At 44.9% G+C, this 24192-nt stretch overlaps 3 protein-coding genes and 2 long non-coding RNA genes across 12 annotated transcripts in view; 2 read left to right on the top strand and 3 right to left on the bottom strand.

The window, feature by feature from the left end:
- Positions 1-224, bottom strand: part of Pxk (PX domain containing serine/threonine kinase like) — a 71853-nt gene extending 71629 nt beyond the window's left edge. For 5 of the 6 annotated variants that reach the window (XM_085687953.2, XM_085687952.2, XM_085687957.2 and 2 more), the window contains exon 1: positions 50-220. In XM_085687953.2, the coding sequence (XP_085544079.1) occupies positions 50-151 (102 nt within the window). In that variant the 5' untranslated portion in view covers positions 152-220. Of the gene's footprint in view, positions 1-49 lie in introns of all 6 variants that reach the window. The other variant, XM_085687951.2, reaches the window with a different exon arrangement.
- LOC146894905 (uncharacterized) lies at positions 222-1570 on the top strand. The gene is made up of 2 exons (XR_015001329.2): positions 222-468; positions 1350-1570. It is a non-coding gene; the product is annotated as an uncharacterized LOC146894905 (long non-coding RNA).
- Positions 1571-2189: 619 nt separating this feature from the next.
- Positions 2190-6845, top strand: LOC148122086 (uncharacterized). Its single transcript, XR_015737885.1, has 2 exons — positions 2190-4795; positions 5575-6845. It is a non-coding gene; the product is annotated as an uncharacterized LOC148122086 (long non-coding RNA).
- An 8699-nt stretch (positions 6846-15544) lies between these two features.
- Htd2 (hydroxyacyl-thioester dehydratase type 2) lies at positions 15545-16512 on the bottom strand. The gene has a single exon (XM_048421387.3). It carries the CDS (start codon positions 16510-16512, stop codon positions 15994-15996), a length of 519 nt encoding a protein of 172 aa, XP_048277344.3. The 3' UTR covers positions 15545-15993.
- Positions 16513-16545: 33 nt separating this feature from the next.
- On the bottom strand, positions 16546-24135 carry Rpp14 (ribonuclease P/MRP subunit p14). Of its 3 annotated transcripts, none has more exons than XM_048421389.3 (6): positions 23986-24135; positions 18916-19002; positions 18732-18816; positions 17649-17725; positions 17098-17176; positions 16546-16684 (listed from the first exon to the last, which is right to left on the bottom strand). In XM_048421389.3, the coding sequence occupies exons 2-6, from the start codon at positions 18984-18986 to the stop codon at positions 16628-16630; spliced, it is 369 nt and encodes a 122-aa protein (XP_048277346.1). In that variant the 5' UTR covers positions 18987-19002; positions 23986-24135; the 3' UTR covers positions 16546-16627. The 3 variants fall into 3 exon arrangements, with proteins under 3 accessions (XP_048277346.1, XP_048277347.1, XP_048277345.1); XM_048421390.3 differs by lacking the exon at positions 23986-24135 and adding an exon at positions 23838-23978; XM_048421388.3 differs by lacking the exon at positions 23986-24135 and adding an exon at positions 23688-23796.
- Between the last annotated feature and the right edge of the window lie 57 nt (positions 24136-24192).

The following is a 24192-nucleotide window of genomic DNA, read 5'->3' on the forward strand; positions in this document are numbered from 1 at the left end:
CCGGCCCCCGCCCTCGGCCCCGGCCTCCCGCCCCGACCGGGCCGCGCACCGTGTGCGACTGCAGACTCTGGCTCGCCTCGACGGCCGCTGTCAGCGGCACCGTGTCGTCCAGCAGCACCTTGCCGGCCGGCGGCTTCTCCATGAAAGCCATCCCGGGCCGCCGCCGCCGTCGCCGTCGCCGCCTCTGAAGCCGGGGAAGGAATCGGAGGCGCCGAGCCCCGCCGCCCGCCCGCCGCGTCCCGCCGCCGCCGCTGCTGTCAACGCGCGCCGCCCCACGCGCCGCCGCCACCCGCGGGGTCCTAACGCCGGTCGGTTCCGCTCGAGGGTTGTCAACACCCGTCCGCCCGACCACGCTGGGTCCTAGCGCCGTTTTGTACCGCACGGTAGGGGACTCTGCGAAGGCTGCTGTCAGAGGCATTGTGTTGCTGTGTTGGCACCTCTTGGTCGCAGTATCGTACACCCATGACAGTGAGCACCCCGCCTGGGACCCAGGAGCGCAAAACTAAACCATCACCACCAAGAATCCTCAGATCTAGACACTGTATCTATAGCCCTGGAATCCAACAGACCTGACTGAGGCTTTCCAGATGAAACCTTCAAAAGCTCAGATTGGCAGACTTGAGACCCTACTGCTCCCTATCACATGTTCCCTGCCCAGGGACCCTGGGGCCAAGGAAATAACCAAAAAACACCTTCAGGGAGAACCCTCAGTCTGAATATGTAGACCAGACTTTCTAAAACAAATCCTGATTCAGGTTTTGAACTGAATCCTTAGGAGAATCTAGGTGCTGCATGTACTCTTATAACTGGTTTAACTCCAAAACCCTCTAGCAACAAGCTCTAAGAACTGGGATGGAAAAAAAAATAGCAGATGCAAAGACTTCCCTACTTCTATGCTTAGGTCCTAGCCCAAAGGTCTTCAAATCCCAAGAGCATTCAGATTTCTTAGACTCTGGAAGTCTAAGCATTCTGGCTCCAAGAACCTCAAACTTAGCCATCAGACTTGAAGATCAGCTTCTCAGTACCAAATCTACCCTGCTTATCTTAATTCAAGATCACACTTTTCCAGGATAAAAATGGAATTAAACTTCGATCAGATGATCAGGACATTCAGGCATTCACTTGAACTACGGGACCTTGAATGAATCACTCATTCAACCCCAAGAGCTCACTTTTCCATCAACAAAACTGAATCAATATCTATGTAGAAAGTGTCATAGGAATGAACAGGATAGGAAAGTGCTTTGCACATATTAAAAATCTCAAATATACATTACAATCTGACAATTCGTAGAACAGATTTCTACCTCTTGTTTGTTTCCACTAAATTTCTATCATTTCCTCCATAGAAACAACGTCGCTTTGTGAATCCACCACCACCGCAATCTGGCATCACAGCAGAGGTCTGGATCGCACTTAATGGTTAAGCTTAAAGAGATTGTTGGGCAACCCTAAGCAGCCAAGTGATAAGGACAAGCTGCTCCTAGGGCCAGATAAGTGGGAGATAAGGGGGAATGGAATTTCTTAATTTAGCCCTAAATAAATGAGATCTCTTCCTCGATCTCACTTTTATCTCAGTGTGGTTTAAAGCGGCAATCTAGGAAAGCTAAACCATGTGTTGCTTAAGGATACCGACTCTTCTCTTCCATTTGTTTCTTTTGTTTAAAGACAATGAATGGGGTATTACATTGTCAGAGTAACAGAAACCCAAATTCTGCATTACTCCTGTCATGATGGAGATTGACCAAGACAAGGCCATACACACCCATATCCTGCTGCTGTGTGCTGAAATCATTCTTAGGGAAGGCATTAATTCATTCATCAGTTATTTACTTTGTACCTATCACACAGTAAGAGGAGTGGTGGTGCAGGGGTTTACTAATGCATGTCTCACCCTAAAGCTAATTCTGTCTCTAAGAGGGTTACACTAGGAAAGTAAGGAGGGATTTTTGAAAAGGTGTAGCATATAAAGGCTAAGCATCTAATCCCCAATAAGATTACACACATCATGATATAATCATCCATTACTACTGCAAGGCTAAAACTCAGATTATTTGTTAGGGGTGTAGCTGAGTGATAGATAGAGAATTGATTTCTGCAAGACCCTGGGATCAATCATTAACATCAAAAGCAGTTTAAGAGTATCTAATGATGTTTAAGAACGTTCTTGACCTAATAAGTGAAATGTGTGGGAATTGCTACCCCGAGTTATATTTCCCTGCCCCCATTTGAGGTGCTTATCTGCAAAGAATCTTAACTTCCCTCTGCTCCTGGAGTTGGATGAGGAAGTTTGAGTGCACGTGATTATTCCTTGATCCCTGCTGGGGTCAGGTGACAGTCCCTACTGGGGACAGGTGAAGGTGGAGTGCATGTGATCAGTCCTTGACCCCTACTGGGGTAAGGTAAGAGTTCCTCCTTGGGTCAGGTGACAGTCCCTTCGCAGCCCCTTCCCCATTTGGTGCCATGGTATAAAAGCTAGCCCCAGCAGAACAATAAAGGAGCTGCTGTTTCACCTCAACCTCGTGCTCTGTGGATTTCATTCAACCTGGACACCCTCCGCCGAGACTCGTGGTTCCAGACCGTGCTGGCGCGGTAATTGGAGGTCCCACCGAGATCGGAAAGGTGAGGAAAGTGGACTGGGTCATCCTGTAGCCGGCCAGGATGTATTGGGGATTAAGATATAATTAAAAAATAAGAGAAACTTGAGATAATTAAGAGATAAGAGATAATTAAGAAATGGGGAATACCCCGGGTAAGTCAGAGTTAACGAGGTTGTTGAAAGGAACAGCTGTAAAAACTAAGACTTTGGATGATTTTCTTAAAACGACAGAAACTTGGAGTCCCTGGTTCATCACCAGTGGAGCCCTCAATATTTCTGAGTGGGAATAGGTTCGCGGGGATCTTCAAAAAACTTTGAGAAAGGAGGGGCCTGAAGTCCTGCCTATTGCCATGTTCTCCCTTTGGAGACTGATCAGGGATGCTTTGCTTACAGAGAAAGTCCAGGTTAAGCAGGCTTTAAAAGCAACTAAGCTAGCTCAGCCCGGTAAGGTAGAGGAGCGAAAGATTAAAAAGAAAAAGCCTCCAGACAGGGAGGGGCAAATGAGTCATGGGACAGAGTTTCCTCTTAGAATTTAGGGGCTCGTCCCAAGCTCACAATTTTCACCTACTGGTGTTTTTTGGCAAGGGGGACTCATTTATTGGTTACATCTACCCGCTTCCCCTAAGAAGGTAGTGACCCCATATTATGAAATGGTGCTACAGCTTCTATGGAAGGCATATGATTTTAGTTTACAAGTTTTTGGCAGGATCCCAAATAAATTTCTAATCCCTTATCAAAAAGAGGAAATAACAAGGCTACAGAGGGTTCAAGATGGATGGACCTTGTTCATCACAACCACTGGAGCCAATTTTGATAACCATTATCCTGATTCTCGTTTAATTTCATTTTTTAAGAATCATCCTGTTATCTTTCCAAAAATTATTAAAACTTCCCCCCTTAAGGGAGTGCGTTCAGTGTTTACTGATGGTTCTTCCAAGGGCTATGCAGTGGTGGTCTCTGGTTCAATTAAAGAAAAGCAGCCCCTAGGTCCAATTTCTGCCCAAGTTGCAGAACTCACAGCCTGCCTTACGGCCTTTTCTCTTTCTAAGGATCAACCCTTCAATTTGTATACTGATAGTATATATGTGGCAGGGATTGTTGGGCCATTGGAAACCTCGCCATATATATTACCTTCCTCTCAGGTTTTCCACCTTTTGGTTCAGCTGCAAAGTCTTATATGCCAAAGAGTGTTTCCTGCCTTTGTTGGCCACATTCAGGCCCATACTGATCTGCCAGGGCCCTTAGCAGAGGGAAATAAGCTTGCAGATTCCCTCACCCGCCCAATGGCATTGTTCCTCTCTGAGGAACAACGAGCCCGTCATCTTCATGAAAAGTATCATTTAAATGCCTCTTCTCTAAAGTTTCACTCTGGCTGTACTCTAGCTACAGCTACTCAAATCACATCCCAATGTCCAGCTTGTGCTCCATTTCATAATGCCCCCAATGAAGGTGTTAATCCTCGAGGCCTCCGTCCTAACCACCTTTGGCAGATGGATGTTACCCATTTGTCTCAAGCTGGCAGACTTAAATTTTTACATGTTTCTGTAGACACTTATTCCAAGGTAATTTATGCCTCCCTACATTCAGGAGAAAAGATTAAGGACGTTATTGCTCATTGTCTACAGGCTTTTGCTTATATGGGCATTCCAGATTTTCTCAAAACAGACAATGTACCAGCCTATACCAGCCAAAGGTTTGCAAAATTTTGCCAAGAACATCAAATTACACATACCTTTGGAATTCCACATAATCCCGCAGGACAGGCCGTAGTGGAGCGCACGCATGCTACCCTTAAACAATTTTTTTGTAAAATAAAGAAGGGAGAGTATATCAGTATATCACCTCCCCAAATGCCCAGTTATCTACAATTTTATACATTTTAAATTTTTTAACAGTAGATAAACAAGGTCTATCAGCAATGGAGAGACATTGGCAGAAACCTTCCCAATCTGGGTTGGGTTAGATGGAAGGATAGTATCACAGGACAGTGGCAGTCACCCACACCCATGTTGGCTAGGGTGAGGGGGGCCGTTTGCGTTTTCCCTCCAGGAACCAAAAAACCCATCTGGGTGCCGGAGCAGAATGTTCGGCCAGTGGAGCCAGGCCCTACTGGTCCTGACAATATGGATTCAAGTGAGGAACATCGAGGGAGCCCTGAGATGGGCACTGGTGAGGAATCCACCCATACTGATGCCAGTAAGTAAAGTAAGCTCTGTTTTTCCATCCTTTTATTCCACCAATTATACTTTGGGGGTTCCTGCAACAAATATAGCATTAGAAAGATCTTCATTGGGTAATTTAACGTTTGATATATCTCATGCCCTCTGCTTCCGGAAGATTAGCAATATTTCAGAGATGCCTAGTATCTCTCTTTCTGGACCATGTGTGGTCCTTAGTAATTATTCTCTGGGAGACTTTTCTTCTGATTCTTCTGGGCATCCTTGTTTTGGATTGAGAGATATCTTTTACCCAATAAATTTCAAAAGAAATGTTTCTGGACTTCCAACTCCTCCGAGACCAGCTCCCTTATGTTGGAAGACGCCACAATCCTTCAGATTGTACTTACCATTATCTTGGGGAAATTGTGCTCCCAAGGAACCATGGAAATTGGAGGGAGATCAATATTTATGGTGGTTTGGTCACCGACTTACCTCTAAAAACTCCTTGAGAGGGGCCTTTGATTACTCTTATAGAAATCCAAATATGCCAGAAGTTTCACCTACGTTTGCAGGCATGTTTCTCTGTGGCCCTCGTGCATGCACAGATATTAGGCCTTTAGCCCTTCAAAGGGGCTTTGCTTTCAATGCTACAGCCAGATGGAACACATCAGACATCTTTAAAACATCCCTCCAGATTAACTATGCAGCAGGAATGAATTTCTCTATTGTCAGTCTGGCTTGTGTTCTGCCTCCCTTTATGTTTGTCTCCTTTAATGGGTCGGTCGGGGAGGATGGTGTCCTTGATTGTTCTTCCAGCTCCTGCTTTTTGAGCAACTGCTGGTCCCCGACGGATGAGTCCGTGCTGATGGTGAGAATTCCTGCTCTGGTTCCCCTGGTGGTAGAAGACCCACATGATGGACGAGAGCTTATCTTGTATCGAGAGAGAAGAGACTTCGGAATCACCGCAGCAGTCATCGCAGCCATCGCCATATCAGCCACAGCTGCCACCGTTGCGGGAATCACCGTGTCCCAGAATGCAGCGACTGCAGAGACTGTTAACACTCTTGCTGCCCGTGTTACCCAGGCCTTAGAGTCTCAAAATACCATGGACTCACATATTCAATTAGGGATGCTAAATTTAAATCAGCAAACAGCCTTATTGCAGGAACAGATTAATGTGTTGTGGATGGTGCAACAAGCTTCTTGTTCTCATTTCTATCATTCTACCTGTGTGACCCTTATGGAAGTGAAAAATATGTTCTTTGAGGTGCAATGCCTTAATGCTTACCTTAGAGGGCCTTGGAATGATTCCTTTGTAAACTTTACCCACTCTTTGGTACATCAGATTATTGCAGTTAATGAAACCCATGTTAAACCTATATCTGCTGAGGGATGGTGGAATGCCATGGCCCAGATTGGTTGGGCACAGCGATGGGGAGGTGCCTTGTCCCTGGGGATCTTGGGACTAGTAGGGGTAACAGTAGGTCTGCTCCTCTTAAAACGACTTCTAAACACCTTCACAAAGACTGAGCTTGTCCACCGTCAGGTGTTACTCAGGCTGGCCCATGACTGTCCCGAAAGTCATGAGGTATGGCTGCAGATGCTGAAAAAATGAGGGTCTCCAAGGACGGGCAACCTGTGGGGTGACCATCCCGCCTAAGACAGGGTATCGGGGGCCCAGTGACGGGTAAGGGAAGGTACTTCCCTCGCAGGACCTAAGACAGGACCTCTCATTATAAAATAAAGTTGGGGGAATTGTGGGAATTGCTACCCCGAGTTATATTTCCCTGCCCCCATTTGAGGTGCTTATCTGCAAAGAATCTTAACTTCCCTCTGCTCCTGGAGTTGGATGAGGAAGTTTGAGTGCACGTGATTATTCCTTGATCCCTGCTGGGGTCAGGTGACAGTCCCTACTGGGGACAGGTGAAGGTGGAGTGCATGTGATCAGTCCTTGACCCCTACTGGGGTAAGGTAAGAGTTCCTCCTTGGGTCAGGTGACAGTCCCTTCGCAGCCCCTTCCCCATTTGGTGCCATGGTATAAAAGCTAGCCCCAGCAGAACAATAAAGGAGCTGCTGTTTCACCTCAACCTCGTGCTCTGTGGATTTCATTCAACCTGGACACCCTCCGCCGAGACTCGTGGTTCCAGACCGTGCTGGCGCGGTAAAATGAGCAATACATCTCTCTGTAGATAGATACGGGAAAACCACCAGAGGGAAACAGACCAAAATGCTTCTTGTAGGAAACAAAATCATATTTTTCCATATTTCTCAAAATGCACTTAATTACAATATTTTATCTTTATGATTAGGTAACAAAATATTATATAACCAGGCCCAGTGCTCTACCAAACCACAGATTTCAAAATATATATTTCCAAGGTTCAGAAGATGCCTCTCTGAATCTAGCAAATCGTACTTAGCTCCATTTCCAGCGTATCAGCACAAACAGAATGAGGCAGCTGTGCTACTGCAGGGCTTTGGATAGAAAGGATACACAATGAAAAAAACAGAAAATGGGTGGGGGTTTGGTTTTCTGGTTATGGTGCTGGCACACAGACTAGGCAGGTATTCTGCCACTGGCCTGCATCCCCAGTCCAGACTTCCAATAATATATATAGGAGGAAGGAAAGACAGCCACAGAGACAGTGGCTGCAAGGCATCCTGCATGAAGTACAGAGATTAAGGCACCAGACACCATGGGAGCAGAAGAGGTAAAAGTAACTCTAGCTAGTAGACTGTGGGGCAGATGAAAGATGTGGGGTTCGAACAGTCTAAGAACCCAGCGTTTCGCAAGCTAGCTACACTTTCAGCCCTATTTGTGCTTTTATTAGAAACCTGCTGAACTACTGAACAGACGCTAGACACCAAGTATTGAGTTACGCATTGGAAAGTTAAAAAAAGAATAATAACAAGACAGATGCCACCTACTGTCAAACTTTGGAGGCACATAAACGAGAAAGAAATATGACATGAAGTCACAGGTTAGTCCAGGGATCCACACTGCTTGAAGCAGCAAGAGACAAGGATGTGTGATAAGATGGGCAGGAGGTGCTCAGCAGAAAGGAGAAGTTCTTCACAATCTTCTAAGGCATGCTCAGGGCAACAGATGTCTCGGGCTTGAAAACCTCAGGGATTCACTCAGACTGCGAGGCCACCAACAAGACACTTTCTTGGGTGGCCTTCACTACTTCAGGGAAGGAAGGGTGAATAGCGAGTGGGTGAAGGCACTGTGGGAGGGGAGCAGGAAATGGGTATGGGTGGAAAGGAAAGGTGGTTTCCTCCAAAGGGTGGTTTGGAGGAAGACTGCCATGAGAGAGAAAAGAGAATCTGAGTTAGACTCAAAAACTAAGCAAACCCTACCTGCCTTCACAAATCTGAGAAAGAGCCGGGGTGCGGCATTGGTGGCTTGTGCCTTTAATTCCAGCACTCAGTGGGAAGCAGAGGCAGGCAGTTTGGTCTACAGTGTGAGTTCCAGAACAAGCTCCAAAGCTACAGAGAAATCCTGCCTTGAAAAACCAAAAATAAACAAACAAACAAATAAATAAAAATAAACAAATCTGAGGAAGAAACCAGGGTGCTGGTCATGGTTACAGGTTCACCATGTAACCATTCTGAGCTAATTCCTTAGATTTCCCCAGCTCCAGAGGTACAGCTGTCTGATTTCACTTTGCTTCAGCTTCCTCAGCTGTGGAATGGGGACTGGGACAGCCTCAGCAGGCAAGATGACTGGGTGCCCTGAACTGTGCTAATGCTGGTATGCCTAAACAGAAGGTTAAGAACAAACTGCAGGTTACAAGCCTTTCCTGGGAACAAAGAATCTGAATGTTTTTCTCCCCAGAAGGGAAGGGACTGAAAAGGAGTTAGAACTGAACCCCTGGACTGCACATGTCATGAAATGTGACTTGCCTGTCTTCTTTACCAGGAAAGAGAAACTGAAAGCCAGAAATATTTGTTGGAAGCCAGGGACAGGTTCAGTATTTCTTCATCTTTCTGTGATTCTCTCTAGCAGCCCAAGCTTACTTCTTTCCTATCACTTCAACGAGTTCCTTGTCAGCAACCCTGAGCATCCTGAGACAACACTAGACCAGACTCCAAAATATTCACCTGGCCTTTTTGTTTGTTTGTTTGTTTGTTTGTTTGTTTGTTTTTCGAGACAGGGTTTCTCTGTGGCTTTGGAGTCTGTCCTGAAACTAGCTCTTGTAACCCAGGCTGGTCCCGAACTCACAGAGATCCGCCTGCCTCTGCCTCCCGAGTGCTGGGATTAAAGGCGTGCGCCACCACTGTCCAGCTGCTTTTCTTTTTTTAATTAATTTTTTTTTAATTTAGCCACAAGACCCAGTGGGTCTCCTTCCTGCCTGAGCCCCCTGAGTGGCTGACTACAGATGCAGGCTTCTGTGCCTGGCTCGGTCTGGTATTTGTATAGGTGTGGTGGTACACACCTTTAATCCCAATGCCTGGGAGGCAGAGGCATATTGACCTCTGTGACTTCAAGGGACAGAGGTAGAGATTGACCTCTGTGACTTCAAGGTGTGGTAGCACACGCCTTTAATCCCAATGCCTGGGAGGCAGAGGTAGATTGACCTCTGTGACTTCAAGGGGGCAGAGGTAGGTTGACCTCTGTGAGTTCAAGGTGTGGTTTTAATCCCAGTGCCTGGGAGGCAGAGACAGACAGGCTCTCTGTGAGTTCAAGGTGTGGTAGCAAGCACATTTTATCCCCGCACTGGGGAGGCAGAGACAGAAGGATCTCTGTGAGTTCAAGGACAGCCTGGTCTACAGAGTTATTCCAGGACAAAGATATATGCAGAGAACCTGTCTCAAAAAGCCAAAAGTTAAAAGTAAAAATAGAAGAAATAGAGGTTAAAATAAAGCTGCATAAAGATGGAAAAATATACAGAGAATCTTGATACTGTATGCTATTATGCTCTCTTTGAATTGTTTGAATGCTGAGGAAGGAGCAACAGCTGCTAAAAGACTTTTGTTTCTAAATGCTGCTGAACTAACCCAAGAAAGGTATTTTGAAAATACCTTGGCTTCAAGACTGAAGTCAAAAGGTATGTTATTTTGGAGAAGAGATTTTGCTTTTGTTTCCACAGAAAATGAGAGGCTGTGGATTCATTTTGAGTTAAGAAAAATCAGGCTCGAAAAAGGACGACCACCCGAAAAATCTCTGATAGGAACAGATGGCTCAGATGTCTGAGTTCTACATCCACAATGGATTCAAGATGCTGCCTGAGATGATCAGGTCTCACAGGATACTCCAGTTAGGACTTGATTATAACTCTAAATTTTCTTTAGGTCCCCATAAGATCATCAGTGCCCCCAACCAGCAGGAAGTAGCCTGAAATACTACACCCACATTCCCAACAAATGGACTATGGGTATTTTCCTTTGTTAAAAAAAAAAAAAAGAGGGAAATGGTGTGGGAGAATTGTCTGTATTCTGTCAATCACGTATTTTAATAAAACGCTAATTGGCCAGGCAGGAAGTATAGGCGGGTCAACCAGACAGGAAGTAGAGGTGGGGCAATGAGAATAGGAGAAGGCTAGGGACGAGGAAGTTCCCTCGGCCAGTTCTGCCCAGACCACCGAAGAGGCAGCATGTAACTTGCCCAGCTGAAAAAGGTACCAAGCCATATGGCTAACGTAGATAAGGATAATGGGGTAATATGTGTCATAAGAACTAATAAGTAGCCTGACCTAATGGGCCAATCAGTTTATAATCTTATGGAGTCTTGTGAGTGATTTTCTTTGGGATTTGCCGGTTGTGGGGTACTGGGCAGGAACAGATACCCCAACAAGCCAGCCCTCATGTTACATATTTGAAATGGCACAGACTGAATATGGGGAAGCTCTTTCCTGGTCAGAGCTGATCTAATTCAAATCAGACTTGTTTTTCTAGTCTTGGACTGAATAAACTAATAAGGAATGAGAAAATGTCATGGTTTTGCTTTTTGCATACATACAACTACTTGCAGGCTAGCAGAAGAAAAGAAGATTTTATATTCTGTTGTTGCCAAATATTTAGACAGCTCATGGGTTGTTTATTTAACAACCTGAGGTTTGACCAGATTGATTGAACATAATGGATTTTAGTGAGGAAATTCCTAAGCCTGACAACTGCTATACAAATCAGATCACAGAAGTTTCAGTATTTCCTAAGCAGAGTGGTCTTACAACTAAAAATGGCTTCATTTCTTTAAATATTCATAGTCTGGCCAGGCAGTGGTGGCACACACCTTTAATCCCAGTACACAGGAGGCAGAGGCAGGAGGATCTCTGAGTTTGAGGCCAGCCTGGTCTACATAGTGAGTTCCAGAACAGCAGGACTGTTTCATAGAGAAACCCTGTCTCAAAAAAAATTTTTAAAAATATAAAAATGTATGGTCTGGACACTAAACAAAATTTAACTCATAGTTGTTCATTCTGCTCCAATTCCAAATTTCTCTAGAGATGCTGAGAATTCTGCTCTTTGCAATCCAAACGAAAGCAGAGACTATAGAACAAAGCACCTGGAACCCCAAGGTAGTACCATGTAAAGCCAGCCATGCAACCCAGGGCAGTAACTGGACAGCACCCCGATTCTGCTGACCTGGAGTAGTCAAGCAACTGTGCCAGCAATGAGGCAGTCACAGAGCAGCCACTCAGAGTGAGTCAACCCTTGGTAGACTGTTTTAATATAAACCCTTAATAGATGTGATTTAACAGCAATTTTCTCAGGGTCTGTGAATTATACTCTAAGAACATAAAAGAGAAAATGACTAACTAATACTTTGGTCCTGAATAAAAACCCATGGTTATCTCAGATGTACTGGTGGGAACTTAGACATTTCTTTCTCTAGATGAACACATGAGTCAGGTCCACAAGATAAATGGTGGCCATGGTGAGGCTCTACCCACTGATCTAAGATTTGCTGCTGAGAAAAAAGAAGAGTGGCATTTCAGTAATATGAAATGTTCCCAACAGAATAACAGTCTGTTAAGCAATTTTCCAGTACATTAGGCTAAAATTGCTTAAGATGGGTATTCTTTCCATGCCAATCAAATATCACATAAATTGCAGTCTTACAAAAGCACCTAATATGAAAAGTGCTAGACAAATTGGCCTATTTTAGTCATTACTTTGCACTCACTTTCCACTGACCTAGTGTGATCAGGGCTCCCTCTCAATTACCAGTCCCCTTCACTGTAAGACAGACAGTAGTCATTCTTTCTGGGTTCTCCTGTGGGCTTGAGAAAGTGAATGATCGTTTCTCCTTGTGGCTGCTTTAACAGAGCTTCAGCGGCCTGGCAGCCTTGGCTGAGTCACCACTTAGACTACAGCCTCTTCGCTGTTTAACAGACCAAAGTCTCTGTTATTACCCAAAGTGCCATCTCTCTTCACTCCCCACATGGCTTACATAATCTTCTCTTTTGGTTGGTTGGGACAGATAGCCTATCTTCCTACCTTAGTCTCTGAATTGGCAGAATTAGGCAGCAGTCACTGTACCTGTCTCTAACTTTTCTTTCTTTTTTTTTTTTTTTCTTGTTTTGAGACAGGGTCTGTCTGTGTAATAGCCCTGGCTGTCCTAGAACTCATTTTGTGGACCAGGCTGGCTTCAAACTCACAGACATCCACCTGCCTCTGCCTCCCGAGTGCTAGGACTAAAGGCATGTGCCACTACCACCTAGCTAACTTTTCTTTTCATCTAGCTGATCCTAAAGCTGTCGTCCTCTGAACACAATCTCTGAATGCCCTCTTGGAAAAGGGTAAGTGGCCAATCATGGTGCTACACATTTGTTTTCTCAGGACTTGGGAAGCTGAAACAGGAAGATGTTCAGCCCAAAGCCAGCCTAGGCTATGTGGTATGAGTATTTCTGGGGTGGGGGTGAGGGACAGGTATTGGGTAGAAACTATAGGTACAGAATAGGGAAATGCTACAACTATAGCAGAGAATATCAATCTGAATGGATTTAAGAAATCTATTTTAACAAAACGCTGCTGAAATTGACAGCATTCCAGGAATGAAAACACCAGATTTACAGTGACAGAAAAAATGAAGTTCAAGCTTGAATCCTAGCTCTACTGCGTATTAGCCTGGACAGCTATACAGCATCAGTTTGCTTCTGTGTCAATAAAATGGGTCCATTAACTTTATAAAGCTGTTTCAAGAATTATAGTAAAAGCAGAAAATTAGCTTATGACTCCCTCAACCATTATGGGGCCAGCAAGTAACCTGGCACTAGAAAAATTCCCAGGAATCTACAAGGATGACTCAAGCTAAGACCCTAAGCAATAGAGGAGAAGGTGTCTGGACTGGCCTTGCCCTGTAGTCAGACTGATGAATATCCTAAATATCACCATAGAACCTACATCCAGCAACTGATGGAAACAGAGACAGAGACCCACAGCGGAGCAGTGGATTGAGCTCCCAAAGTCCAGTTGAAGAGCTGGAGGAGCGAGAGTATGAGCAAAGAGGTCAAGACCATGATGGGGACACCCACTGAAACAGTTTACCTGAGCTAATGGGAGCTCACCAACTCCAGCTGGACAGGGAAGGAACCAGCATAGGTCCAAATTAGTCCCTCTGAATGTAGGTAAGTTACATGGCTGGGGCAGAGTGTGGGGTCACTGTCAGGGACACCAGGATTTATCCCTACTGCTTGTACTGGCTTTTTAGGAACCTATTTTCTTTGGATGGATATCTTGTTCAATCTAGATATAGTAGGGAGGGCCTTGGACCGTTCCCAAAGCAATGTGCCTTACCCTCTCTGAGGAATGGATGGGGGATGAAGTGGGGGATAGGTAGAGGGGAGGGAGTTGGTATGTAAAATAAAAAGATAGCTTGTTTTCTTTAAAAAAAAAACAAATTAAAAAAAAGAAAATTAGCTTATTAGAAATGTTTTTAAAAAAAACCCACATCGTGCCCTATTTATGGATCCACACATAGACTTTCACTGAATCTCAGGAGATGAATTCTGCAGGAGTGTGCTCTGACCGCCTGAGTTCTCTATTTTCTTCTGATATTTAACACATTTCATCAAGTCTAGTGACTTCTCTAGAACTAAGTCCTCCTTAAATGTACTCAGCCTGCAATGCTGCCCATTCTGAAACTTACAATAGCTCCTGACAGGAAGGTATAAAAGGCTTACAACCAATTCACAAGACGCATGACTGCCCTCTAGTGACTACAATAATTCTTTCTAGTAATCTATTCAGCTGCTCCAGTCTGGTACCTTGCTGACTGAGTAAATTAACTCCAAGGAACTGAGTTCAACCCCAGAATCCACGTTTAAACAAAGCAGGCACAATGACTTGCGCTTATATACATATAATCCCAGTGCTTGAGGAAGGAGAGACATGTGGATTGCTTGAGCTCACTGGTCAGCCAGCTTCACCTAATTACTGAGTTCCAGGCTAGTGAACTACAAAAAGATCAAGCAAATCTTGTCTGAATAATGACACCTTACTGACCTTTGGCCTCCACATGCACAAAGAAGCACACTTAACACAGAACCAGAGCCTGTTGGCCTGGCGCATGTCTTTATTCCTAGCACTCAGGAGGCAGAGGTAGGCAGATAGATTTCTGAGTTCAAGGCCAGCCTGGTCTACAGAGTGAGTTCCAGAACGGCCAGGGCTATACAGAGAAACCCTGTCTTGAAAAACCAAAACAACAAACATATATATTTTAAATATGTATGTGGTATAAGGAATAAAGCAGACAAGGGTGTGGTGATGCATGCATATAATTCCAGGTATAGGCAGAAGGATCTTTGAGTTTGAGACCAATCTGGTCTGCATAGCAAGTTTCAGGACTACATAAACCCTATCTCAAACAGGAAAAGAAAAAATGTATAAAAATACGGTGAATGAGGGAGGCTGAGTTTCCAAAATTTAGGAGTAGGAATTTGAGACCAGCCTGAACTACACAGCAAAACCAAAGATCAAATGTGGTTAGCTATTCTGTATTTCCTGGAAAAGGCATTACTTCTGGTGGTGTTTTGTTGTTGTTATTAAAGGTGTGTACCACCACTGCCCACCTGATGTTTTGTTTTTAAGATAGACCCACATTTTCAAGACAGGGAAAGAAGAATCAGAGCCCTTAGAAAAGAGCCTTTGCAGCCCAGTCTTCTCTCCAGGTCTAAAATACTAACAGAGACTGGCCTACCCCCTGAAAAATTGACATGAAAACATGTTCAACTGTGTAACAGCAAGCTTCAAATTCAGAAAAACCCCTAAACTCATTCACGGGAGGCCGGGGTAGGAAGGTAATGTTGGCTATTATTTATAGGCCTGGCTCTCTGCTTAATTCTAGGTTTCTATTACTTCCAACAGTGCTGCACAGTATTAGGAGTTTAGACAACATGTAAATCCCTCTCCCATAACAGCAAAAACTACCTGGGCAAGTCACATAGAAGGTTGACGTCGATGGCAGTTTTGGTTTTTTGAGACAGAGTCTCTTTCTGTAGCCCTGGCTGTGCCGGAACTTGCTGTGCACAGCAGGCTGGCCTTGAGCTCCACCTGCCTCTGCCTCTCAAATGGGGAGTAAAGGATTGTGCCACCACATCCAACACAAGATTACATCTTGGTGTAAATAGTAAGGAATTATAACCCCAGTCCAAAAATCACTGAGAAAGGGTTTATGAAATTTAACAGTAAAGAGTAGGTGTTCCAAGATGATCCGACTTCCATCATTGAGTTAGTAACTAAATTCGTGGTGGTATAATTCACAAGAACCTTCAACACAGATAGAGGTAGGCGTTATCAAATACAAATATAGCTATGTTTGAAAGTAAAACATGTAGATAGCTTTCCCATTTTTAAAAAAATATTTTTATTAATGAATTTGTGTGGCCATTTTGCCTGCGTGTATGCCTGTGTACTATGTGCATGTAGTTTCTGCAGAGGCCAGAAGACGGTGTTGGATCCCTCGACTCTGGAGTTATGAGCAGTTGGGAGTGCCAGGAATTAAACCCAGATATTCTGGAAGAGCAGCCAGTGATCTTAACTGATAAGCCATTCCTTCAGCCCCTCTCAATTGTTTTATAATTGGGGGAAAAAAACACCAACCCAAACCTTCAAAGGTGACGAAATCTTGTACATACTTAAGCCTGGATAAAGTATAAAGCCAGTATGAAAAGTAGACGTTGAAACAAACTGTCAGCTTGCTCCCCTTCCCCACATGGCTTCTGAGTATACAGCAACAGCCCACGTCCGCATGTCATTTGATACTGAGCACAGGTGTTTGAACTTACAACTTTAAATTTGCATTTCAGCATCAGGAGCTTCTGGGACCATAACTTTAACCCAACCTTCCATAACTGTCTTCTTACTCTCTACTACACAGCAGGACACCGCAACAACAGCAACCAACTGCTTCAGCCTCTTCACTTCTGCAGACGCTAAGACCACTTCTCCAGTATATAAAGGGGCTGGAAATTTAATTTCCTGGGAAAGAAACACACAGCCTGGCCCTGGCATTTTAGTACCCAGGAGAGCAGAAATAAGTCCACTTATCAAAACTCCATGCACAATTGTCTTTCCAAACTTGGTGTGTTTTGCATAATCTTCACTTAAATGCAGAGGATTGTCATCTCCTGTTAACTTCGAGAAGGTAGCCACATCCTGCTGTGTGAAGGCTCTGCTGAGCTCAGCACGGTCTCCAACTCTTATGTGCACATACTGAAAGCGCTGCCCAGCTGGTACCATGTGATTTAGCCACAGTCTCCTCTGAAGCCCACTCCACCAATGATGATGACCAGAGATCACAGAGAACATCTTCAGTATCTCCAAATATCATCAACGGGGGCTTTAGCCTGCCTCTTTTTTTTTCCAGTCTATGTAGACACCAAGATTCTGTTGAGAGTGGAGGTTTCTGGAACTGTAGGAGTATTCAATCCAACACTTGTTCCCTGCTGTTACCAGATAATGCTAGGAGAAAGGGAGACACCTACGAAAGAAGAAAAGGTTAACACAGACCGCATGGTAACAACAGCAGCCCAGAAACATGCAGGTTTTACAGGGCAGCAGTCACATTTTAAGGCACATTCTGGAGGGAGCACTGACTGAACAAGTACTCGTAACCCTGGAAACAACCTGCCAACACAGCACTGCACGTAGCATTCAGTGAGAAAAGCCTTTATCACAAATCCTGATAAGAAAAATTTGACCTCCAAGCATCTCCTATGTGATCTAAAATCTGACTGACCACTCTGCCTCAGTTTTAGAGGCAGTGAGATTCCGGGCTTGTCCTTGCCAGATGTTAACTGTTTGTTTTACTCAAGACAAAAAACGAGACATACACCCAGATCACATCACTGGAGTGCTTGGTCCTCCTCGGAATCATGAAGGAAAAGCCTTTACCTGAATCACTCTGAAGGCACACTTCTTGTTTTTATAGGCTCCGAACAAGGTCAAAGAGCTCCACAATTTAGTCAGACCACTGTATAAAGAACAAGAAAGCATAAATAAAGATTTCTGCTGCCAACAGCTCCCTAGTATTTTTGTTTGTGGTTGTCTAGAAAGTTAAAAACAAATAAACACAGAAACCTCATTTAAATAAAACAGAACCTTAGAAATAAGAATGCATCACAGACAGAAAACAAATTGAGCTCAAGAATCTTTCTAAACTGCACACATTTCTGACTTTAAAACAATAATCATCAAGGATGATGCACAAATTCATGAAGCATTCCACATTTAAAAACAAAATACCCCCATAATTATCAACTGGGAAACTGGCTGTGATTAAACCACAGGGTTTTCCCTTATCCAGAGTCTAACCCCAGGTGGAGGCATGTTTATAGTAACTCCAGTGCACATTCCCAGCCATGGACTCTCATCCTGGAGACATCTTCACTGCTGTTCCATCACACTCTCTGCCCTGTTAGTCTAGAACTGCTTCACTGTCATACCTGCTGCATACTCTCAAGATGGCCGACAAGGTCTTCTCTTCATAGGTTAGGACATCCACAGGTAGAGCAGCACCAACCTAGGTATGGACAACACCATTAGCAGGCTCTAGTCACCACCGTTAACGCTGATAACGCCAGTATTTCAATTAATGGTGCCGGTACTCTCATGTGCTTGATACGGGCTCCCATTGTCTGCAATGTTCCCATTTCTTTTCATGACACCTCCTTGTTTTAAAAAGAGCCTTTCTCACGGAAGCATGCTGGCTCTCATACAAACCTTTATCTTTACAAAGATGGGCAATGATGTCTAGACTATAATTTGATAGCACTATGCAAGAACAAACAGTAATCTAACAGATTCTTGGTCAAATGCAGGGCATGCTGGAATAACCTACCAAAACTCATTATTTCTGAAAGTTGGCTTCTGCAAATTCTAGTACAGCTTTAAAAAATGATATTTCTATGTTTCTTACAAAGTGTTCTTCAAGAGGGCTGGGCAGTGGTAGCACACACTTTTAATCCCAGCACTCGGGAAGCAGAGGCAGGTGGATCTCTGTGAGTTCGAGGCCAGCCTGGTCTACAAGAGCTAGTTCCAGGACAGGCTTCAAAGCTACAGAGAAACCCTGTCAAAAAAAAAAAAAAAAAAAAAAAAAAACCCACAAAAAGTGCTCCTCTAGGCCAGGAGTGCTGCTGCTCACTTTTAGTCCCAGTGCCTGGGAGGCAGATGTAGGTGGCTCTGTGAATTCAAGGCTAACCTGGTTTACCGAGCGAATTCTAGGACAACCAGGGATATACAGAGGACTTGTCTCAAACAAACAAACTTTTCCTTTTTTAAAAAAAGTACCATGTAGCTCAGGCTGACTTCCAATGGTTATATAGAGGAGCCTAACCTTGAATTCTTATTCTAATTCCACTCACCAACGGTAGAATCACAGATGCTAGAATTCTGATAGGTGTATGCCCAAGTGACAGGTATGACCAGCCCAAGGTAGGCCACCATTCCACCACTGATTATACTCTTGGTCCCTTTTCTAGAATTTCTTACAAAATCTTGGAGAATGTTAGCTGCCAAGCGACTCATACCTCGCCAAACAGGTCCTTTAGGGCCGAAACAAGGAGCTGTTTGAACTGGGCTGCGTTCAGCTCAACTCCGTGTTCTTGAAACTCTCTGAAAATATTAAAAAGAGAAACTATCTTATTAAATCTATGCTTTTCAGGTTTGAAAAAAAAACAAGTAAAAGAAAACAACTCACAAGACTGAACTTACAAGCAGACTTTCATATAGTGGTACTCTGAAGGGTTCTTGTAAACCACCCTTTCATATGTAGTAGCTGGCATCTTCAAACATGGGTACCTACAAGGAGTCAAGAGCTCATAACTACTGGGTACTTGTTGTTAGTAGTAGTATTCTCTAGTAGCAGTACTGTTTTAAAGGGAACTTATTTATTTGCTGAGAAAGACTTGCTATGTAGCCAAGGCTGGCCTTGAACTGACCCTCCTGCTTTGCTGTAGGGAGGACTGAGATTACCAGGTGGAATGTCACCACATCCAGTCTTCCTGGCTTTTAAAGATGTATTACAGTACTTTATGTAACCCTAGTTAGACAACGGTTACCCATCTAGATATAGACAGTCTCTTCCTTATTTTTGGTATATGTTGAGGGGTGGTGGTGCTGAAGATCACGCCCAGAATCTGGTGAGGACAGGCAAATCCATTCCTGTATTTTTAAACAAGCCAGACCAGACCATCCTTAATCAAAGGAAAGATACAAACATAAGGAAATATAACCATTTACTCTGTCCTCATAGAACATGAGGGGTGGTCCTTTTGCTGTCCTTTCCCCTAAGTCTGCTATTCTCAGTCCAGAAAAAGTCCACTATTCTCAGTGCAGATGTGGCTCAGTAGTAGAGTGCTTACCTCACACTCCTGCAATACAGTTCTCACCTCAAAGAGAATAAGAGTCTATTCTGGAGTCAAATATTAGTGGCCACGGCCCAGGAACAAATTTCATGTTCCAAGGCAGTAAGTTTCCTGAAGTTTTTATAGTAAATCAACAAAGACAGTCATAATGAAGACACTGGTGAAATATATTTCAAATATACTGGTGAAAATATCAGGTGGGCAGCTACAGCAAAGCAGGAAAACCTCTGCTGTAGGCCTCAGATGCTGACGGCATTCTTCCCCTAGACTTGTGAAAGCCAAGTGGTCTGCTAAGTCAACACAGCCCAAAATGTTTCACCCAAAGGATGCTATGTGAGACTCAGAGGTGTGCAAGAAATGACTAATTAGATGTGTGTGTGTAAAGATAACTTAAAACAGATGCTCTGGACTTGCAACATCCCAACCTTTACACTTACTCTCATTCTAATCAGTTAATCAACCAAGTGCAAAATCCAGTCTAAATGAAGCGTAGCTTTTTGCCAGGAACTTTCCTTCATACTAGCACTCCCCAGGTTAATTCTCATTAGTGAAGAAAGGGAAACAAACACAAACCGAGAGCCCTCAGGTACACAGCATCCGGGTCTCTGTAGGGCTATTTGACAGCACTGTGAAGGACTGACCTTACAACGCAAGGGATCTAAGGAAATGCTGTTGTGGAATATGACTTTAACTAGGCAAAGTGTAACACTATTTATTCAGTGTTTGTTTAATTACGTAAAGATGTGTTGCTGTTTCACCTTGCCTGCCAGAGACACCTGACTGGTCTAATAAAAATCTGAACAGCCAATAGCTAGGAAGTAGAGGGATAGGTGTGGCTGGTGGATAGAGATAGTAAGTAGGAGGGAGAGAGAGAGAGAGAGAGAGAGAGAGAGAGAGAGAGGAGAGAAAGAGAAGGCAATACCCAGAGTCAGCTAGTCAGCTAGCTTCCAGCCAGCCAGCCAGCCGGACACAGAGTAGGACATACAGAATGAAAGAAATGTAAAGAGCCCCAAGGCAAAATGTAGATAAACAGGTTAAAATAAGTTATAAAAGCTAGTGGAACAAGCATAAGGTAAGGCCAGCATTCATAACCAGTAAGTCTCCATGTCATTATTTGGGGGCTGGGGGCCCAAGAAGGCCGGTTACAAGGTGCTCCTGGAAAGGGCATTCTGTGGCTTATATGTGGTGTGGCCCAGCCAAAAACCCACTCCTGCTGGAGTTTAATCCTTAATCAAGTACTAAGAGGTGAAAACAGCCGGGCAGTGGTGGCGCAAGCCTTTAATCCCAGCATTCGGGAGGCAGAGGCAGGCGGACCTCTGTAAATTCGAGGCCAGCCTGGTCTATAGTTCCAGGACAGGCTCCAAAGCTACAGAGAAACCCCGTCTGGGGGCGGGGGGAGGTGAAAACCTAATCCACTTATTGTACTCTGAGATGGGGCCTTTGGGAAGAAGCTAGGATTGAATAAAGTCATCAGGGAAGAAGTCCCATGATTAAATCATGATAGCTTTGTAAGAGGGATCAGAGGACCCTGACAGAATACTTTCTGTGTTGGAACTCTACAAGCTGGAAGCGCATGACCAGTGCCACCCCTTGGACTTGGAACTTAACTATTAGTCAAAACAGACTTGTTTATAGTTTACCTAGTCTGTGTGCTATTACTGGAAACAGAATACTTATGAACACAGGCATCAATGTTATCCCTCTTTTTAGATAATGATGAGGCGGAGGGGGCAGCTACATAGCCCAGGCTGGCTTTTGATATTTGATTCTCCTGCTTTATCTTCCAGTGCCGGAATTATGGGTATGTACCAGGGTACCCCATATTCAATGCCTTTTCAAACAGATCACCCCTTTCCTGGGGTCCACTCAGACCTCACTCTCCCCTGGACAACTCTCACTCCCATTTCAATGTCTCCTCCTTCAGGGAGGCTTTCTCACACCTGCTCTAACAGACTGTCTACCAAGAAGGGTCTTTCTTACCCAAAGTCACACTGTTACAGACCAGCTTCAAGCACCTTTAGATGGTAATTCTCAGAAAAAGGAAGTTGGAATCTAGGAGCTTTATCCCTTTTCTGGGCCCACCAGAGCACATGTTCAACAAACCACTTGCTGAATGTGTGACTGAGGAGATGGTAATGGTGTAGGCTGGGTGCCTAGTGTATCTAATTGGTTTCAGGACAGCAGCAAGTTACTTGATGCTCCTTTCTCAGCAACCAGTCTCTACCAGAACCTGTCTGGTTCACTCATTCACCATCTGAAACATGACAGATGTTTTAGGCCTTGCCAACTTCCTAGGTGATGCTGCTGCCTAAGGCAGAGTTGAACGGTTAAAGACTGAGACTTACATAACTAAAGAGTGTTTTTGGAAGTTGATGGTGGTAATGGTTATACAACAATGCGTATTTCCTTAATGACAAAAAAAGTTAAATGACACACTGTATATTTTACTTTTTCTTTTAAGATTACTTAGGGCTGGAGAGATGACTCGGATGTTAAGGGTTCTTGTAGGGTTCTTGTTGCTTTTGTAGAGAAGCCAGGCTGGGTTTTCAGCACCCACAGGGTAGCTAACATCAGTCTGTACTCCAGTTCCAGAGGATCAAACACCCTCTTCTGGCCTTCATGGGCATTGCAGGCACATGGTGCATGGATACAAATCCAGGCAAAACACCCATACACCACAAATAAAAATAAATTAGCCTAAAAACCAATGACTTAAAGAATCACTCTGCAGAGTCTTGAGCTCTCAGAGTAAGATCGAGTGTTGCCCCCTGCAGGCTGTACTGAGATGGAGGCGCCCTCAGTAGTGTGGCATCCCACTCGAGGGGTTCAACATTGTAACTCTTACAGTCACTGTTGATGCCTTTCACTGATTGCAGGGATGCTCACAAACACCTCATTAGCCAGTGCCTCTTAGTTTTTGACTCCTCTGCCTCCTCTAATCTATACTGCTGTTGTGAATGTGTTAAAAACCACATCACAGCCTGGTAGTGATGTCAAATGCCCTTAATCCCAGCACTCAGGAGGCAGAGGCAGGTGAATGGATGCTTTTCATTTTATCCCGAGTAAGGTTCAGTCAGTCCATTCGAGGTCAATTTCCACCGTCTCAGTTTTGTTCTATGTGAATGAGAAAGGATAACACGATCACTCCTAGGTAGGACTGAGAAAATTTACTGTAGATGTGAGGGAGAGCATGGCCAGAAGTGGCTGGAAAGGTCCAGACTGAATGGGGCCGGCAGAATAGACCCGGCCACGAACGAGGGATGGGGAGAGCAAGAGAGCAAGCGAGGTGAACCAAGAGGACAAAAGAGAAGCAAAGAGCGTGTGCACAATCAAGAGAACCAAGAAGAGAAGAACCAGGAGATCGAATAATCACAATGGCTGGGTTATATAGGGAAGAGGAGCTGGGGGATGGAGAGGTTGAGGGGAGGGGGCAGGGCATGTCAGTCAGAATGATTTGTAACAGGTACTTGTGAGTAGGGACTGAGGGAGGCCTAGCATAGACCTTGATATGCTAATCGGCACCACAGACAGGTTAATGGAGGAGCCGTATATTCCTTTTAGTAAGTAAGCACTGTCTTAAGCTCCCGAGGGAATAGTAGCTTTTGTCTAAGTGCCAGACTCTGGGAAAAGGAGTTTCCTCTTCTTTTTTTGGGGGGGGGGGGCGTGGGGTGAGGGTTGGAGACAGAGTATTTCTGTGTAACTGAGCCCTGGCTGTTCTGGACTCACATTGTAGAGCAGGCTGGCCTGGAACTCAGAGACTTGCCCGACTCCCAAGTGCTGGGATTAAGGGCATGCACCAGCACACTGGAGAACAGGAATTTCTTGAAACCTAACATTCTAGGTTTCCTCCTCTTGTTGGCCTCGGCTAGGGCTAGTTTCTCATAAGTCAGAAGCGGGTAGTCACGTGTTTCACACTTCCTTGCCTCCTTCATCTTCCTCAATGTGTCCCACTGCCCATCCGATCTATTAGCGTACCAATCCCTCCTTGCCCAATTCTTCCAAGTCTTACAGTATTTCTAACAGGATCACAGAATATTTAATATCCACTTCCTTGCTCCTTGCCTCTCAATAGGCCTGCACTCCGAAAATGAACCTGTTTCATTCCCGATTGCTACTCACGGACTCAAACGAGTGAGTGCCTTGCACATCTGGGCACACACACAAAACACAGCTCTGGAGCCAATGGGACTAAACCAGTCACTGAAGAAGCCCGATCCCCTACTGCTGAAGAGTCACGCTGTTTCCAACCTTGCTTGATTTAGCGCCCACCTGGAACGTAGTGCGCCTAGGACACGGCCAGGTGAACCCTCCCGGCCACCGTCGGTCACCAGGACCTCAGTCGCACCGTGCGAATGCCCGCGGCCCGGTTCTCGGCCTGACCTCCACCCTGCGCTCCCGCCTCCGCATGCGCACATACCGCGTGCAGTTAAGCGGCCCCGGCGCAGAACGAAGCCCCGGACTGGAGCAGCCCAGTTCCTGTCTCTGCGCGACGCTAGAATTTGGCAAGGGCCGGAGTTCCCACGCAGCGGCTCAAGCGTGGACAGGCAAAGCAGGTGTATTTACATTTGACGCCGTCCCGCCCCGCCCCCACAGACGCGACCCGCAAGCGGACGTGATGTCACTG

The sequence above is a fragment of the Myodes glareolus genome, chromosome 5, assembly GCF_982192425.1.
Source record: "Myodes glareolus chromosome 5, mMyoGla1.1, whole genome shotgun sequence".
Taxonomy (NCBI): domain Eukaryota; kingdom Metazoa; phylum Chordata; class Mammalia; order Rodentia; family Cricetidae; genus Myodes; species Myodes glareolus.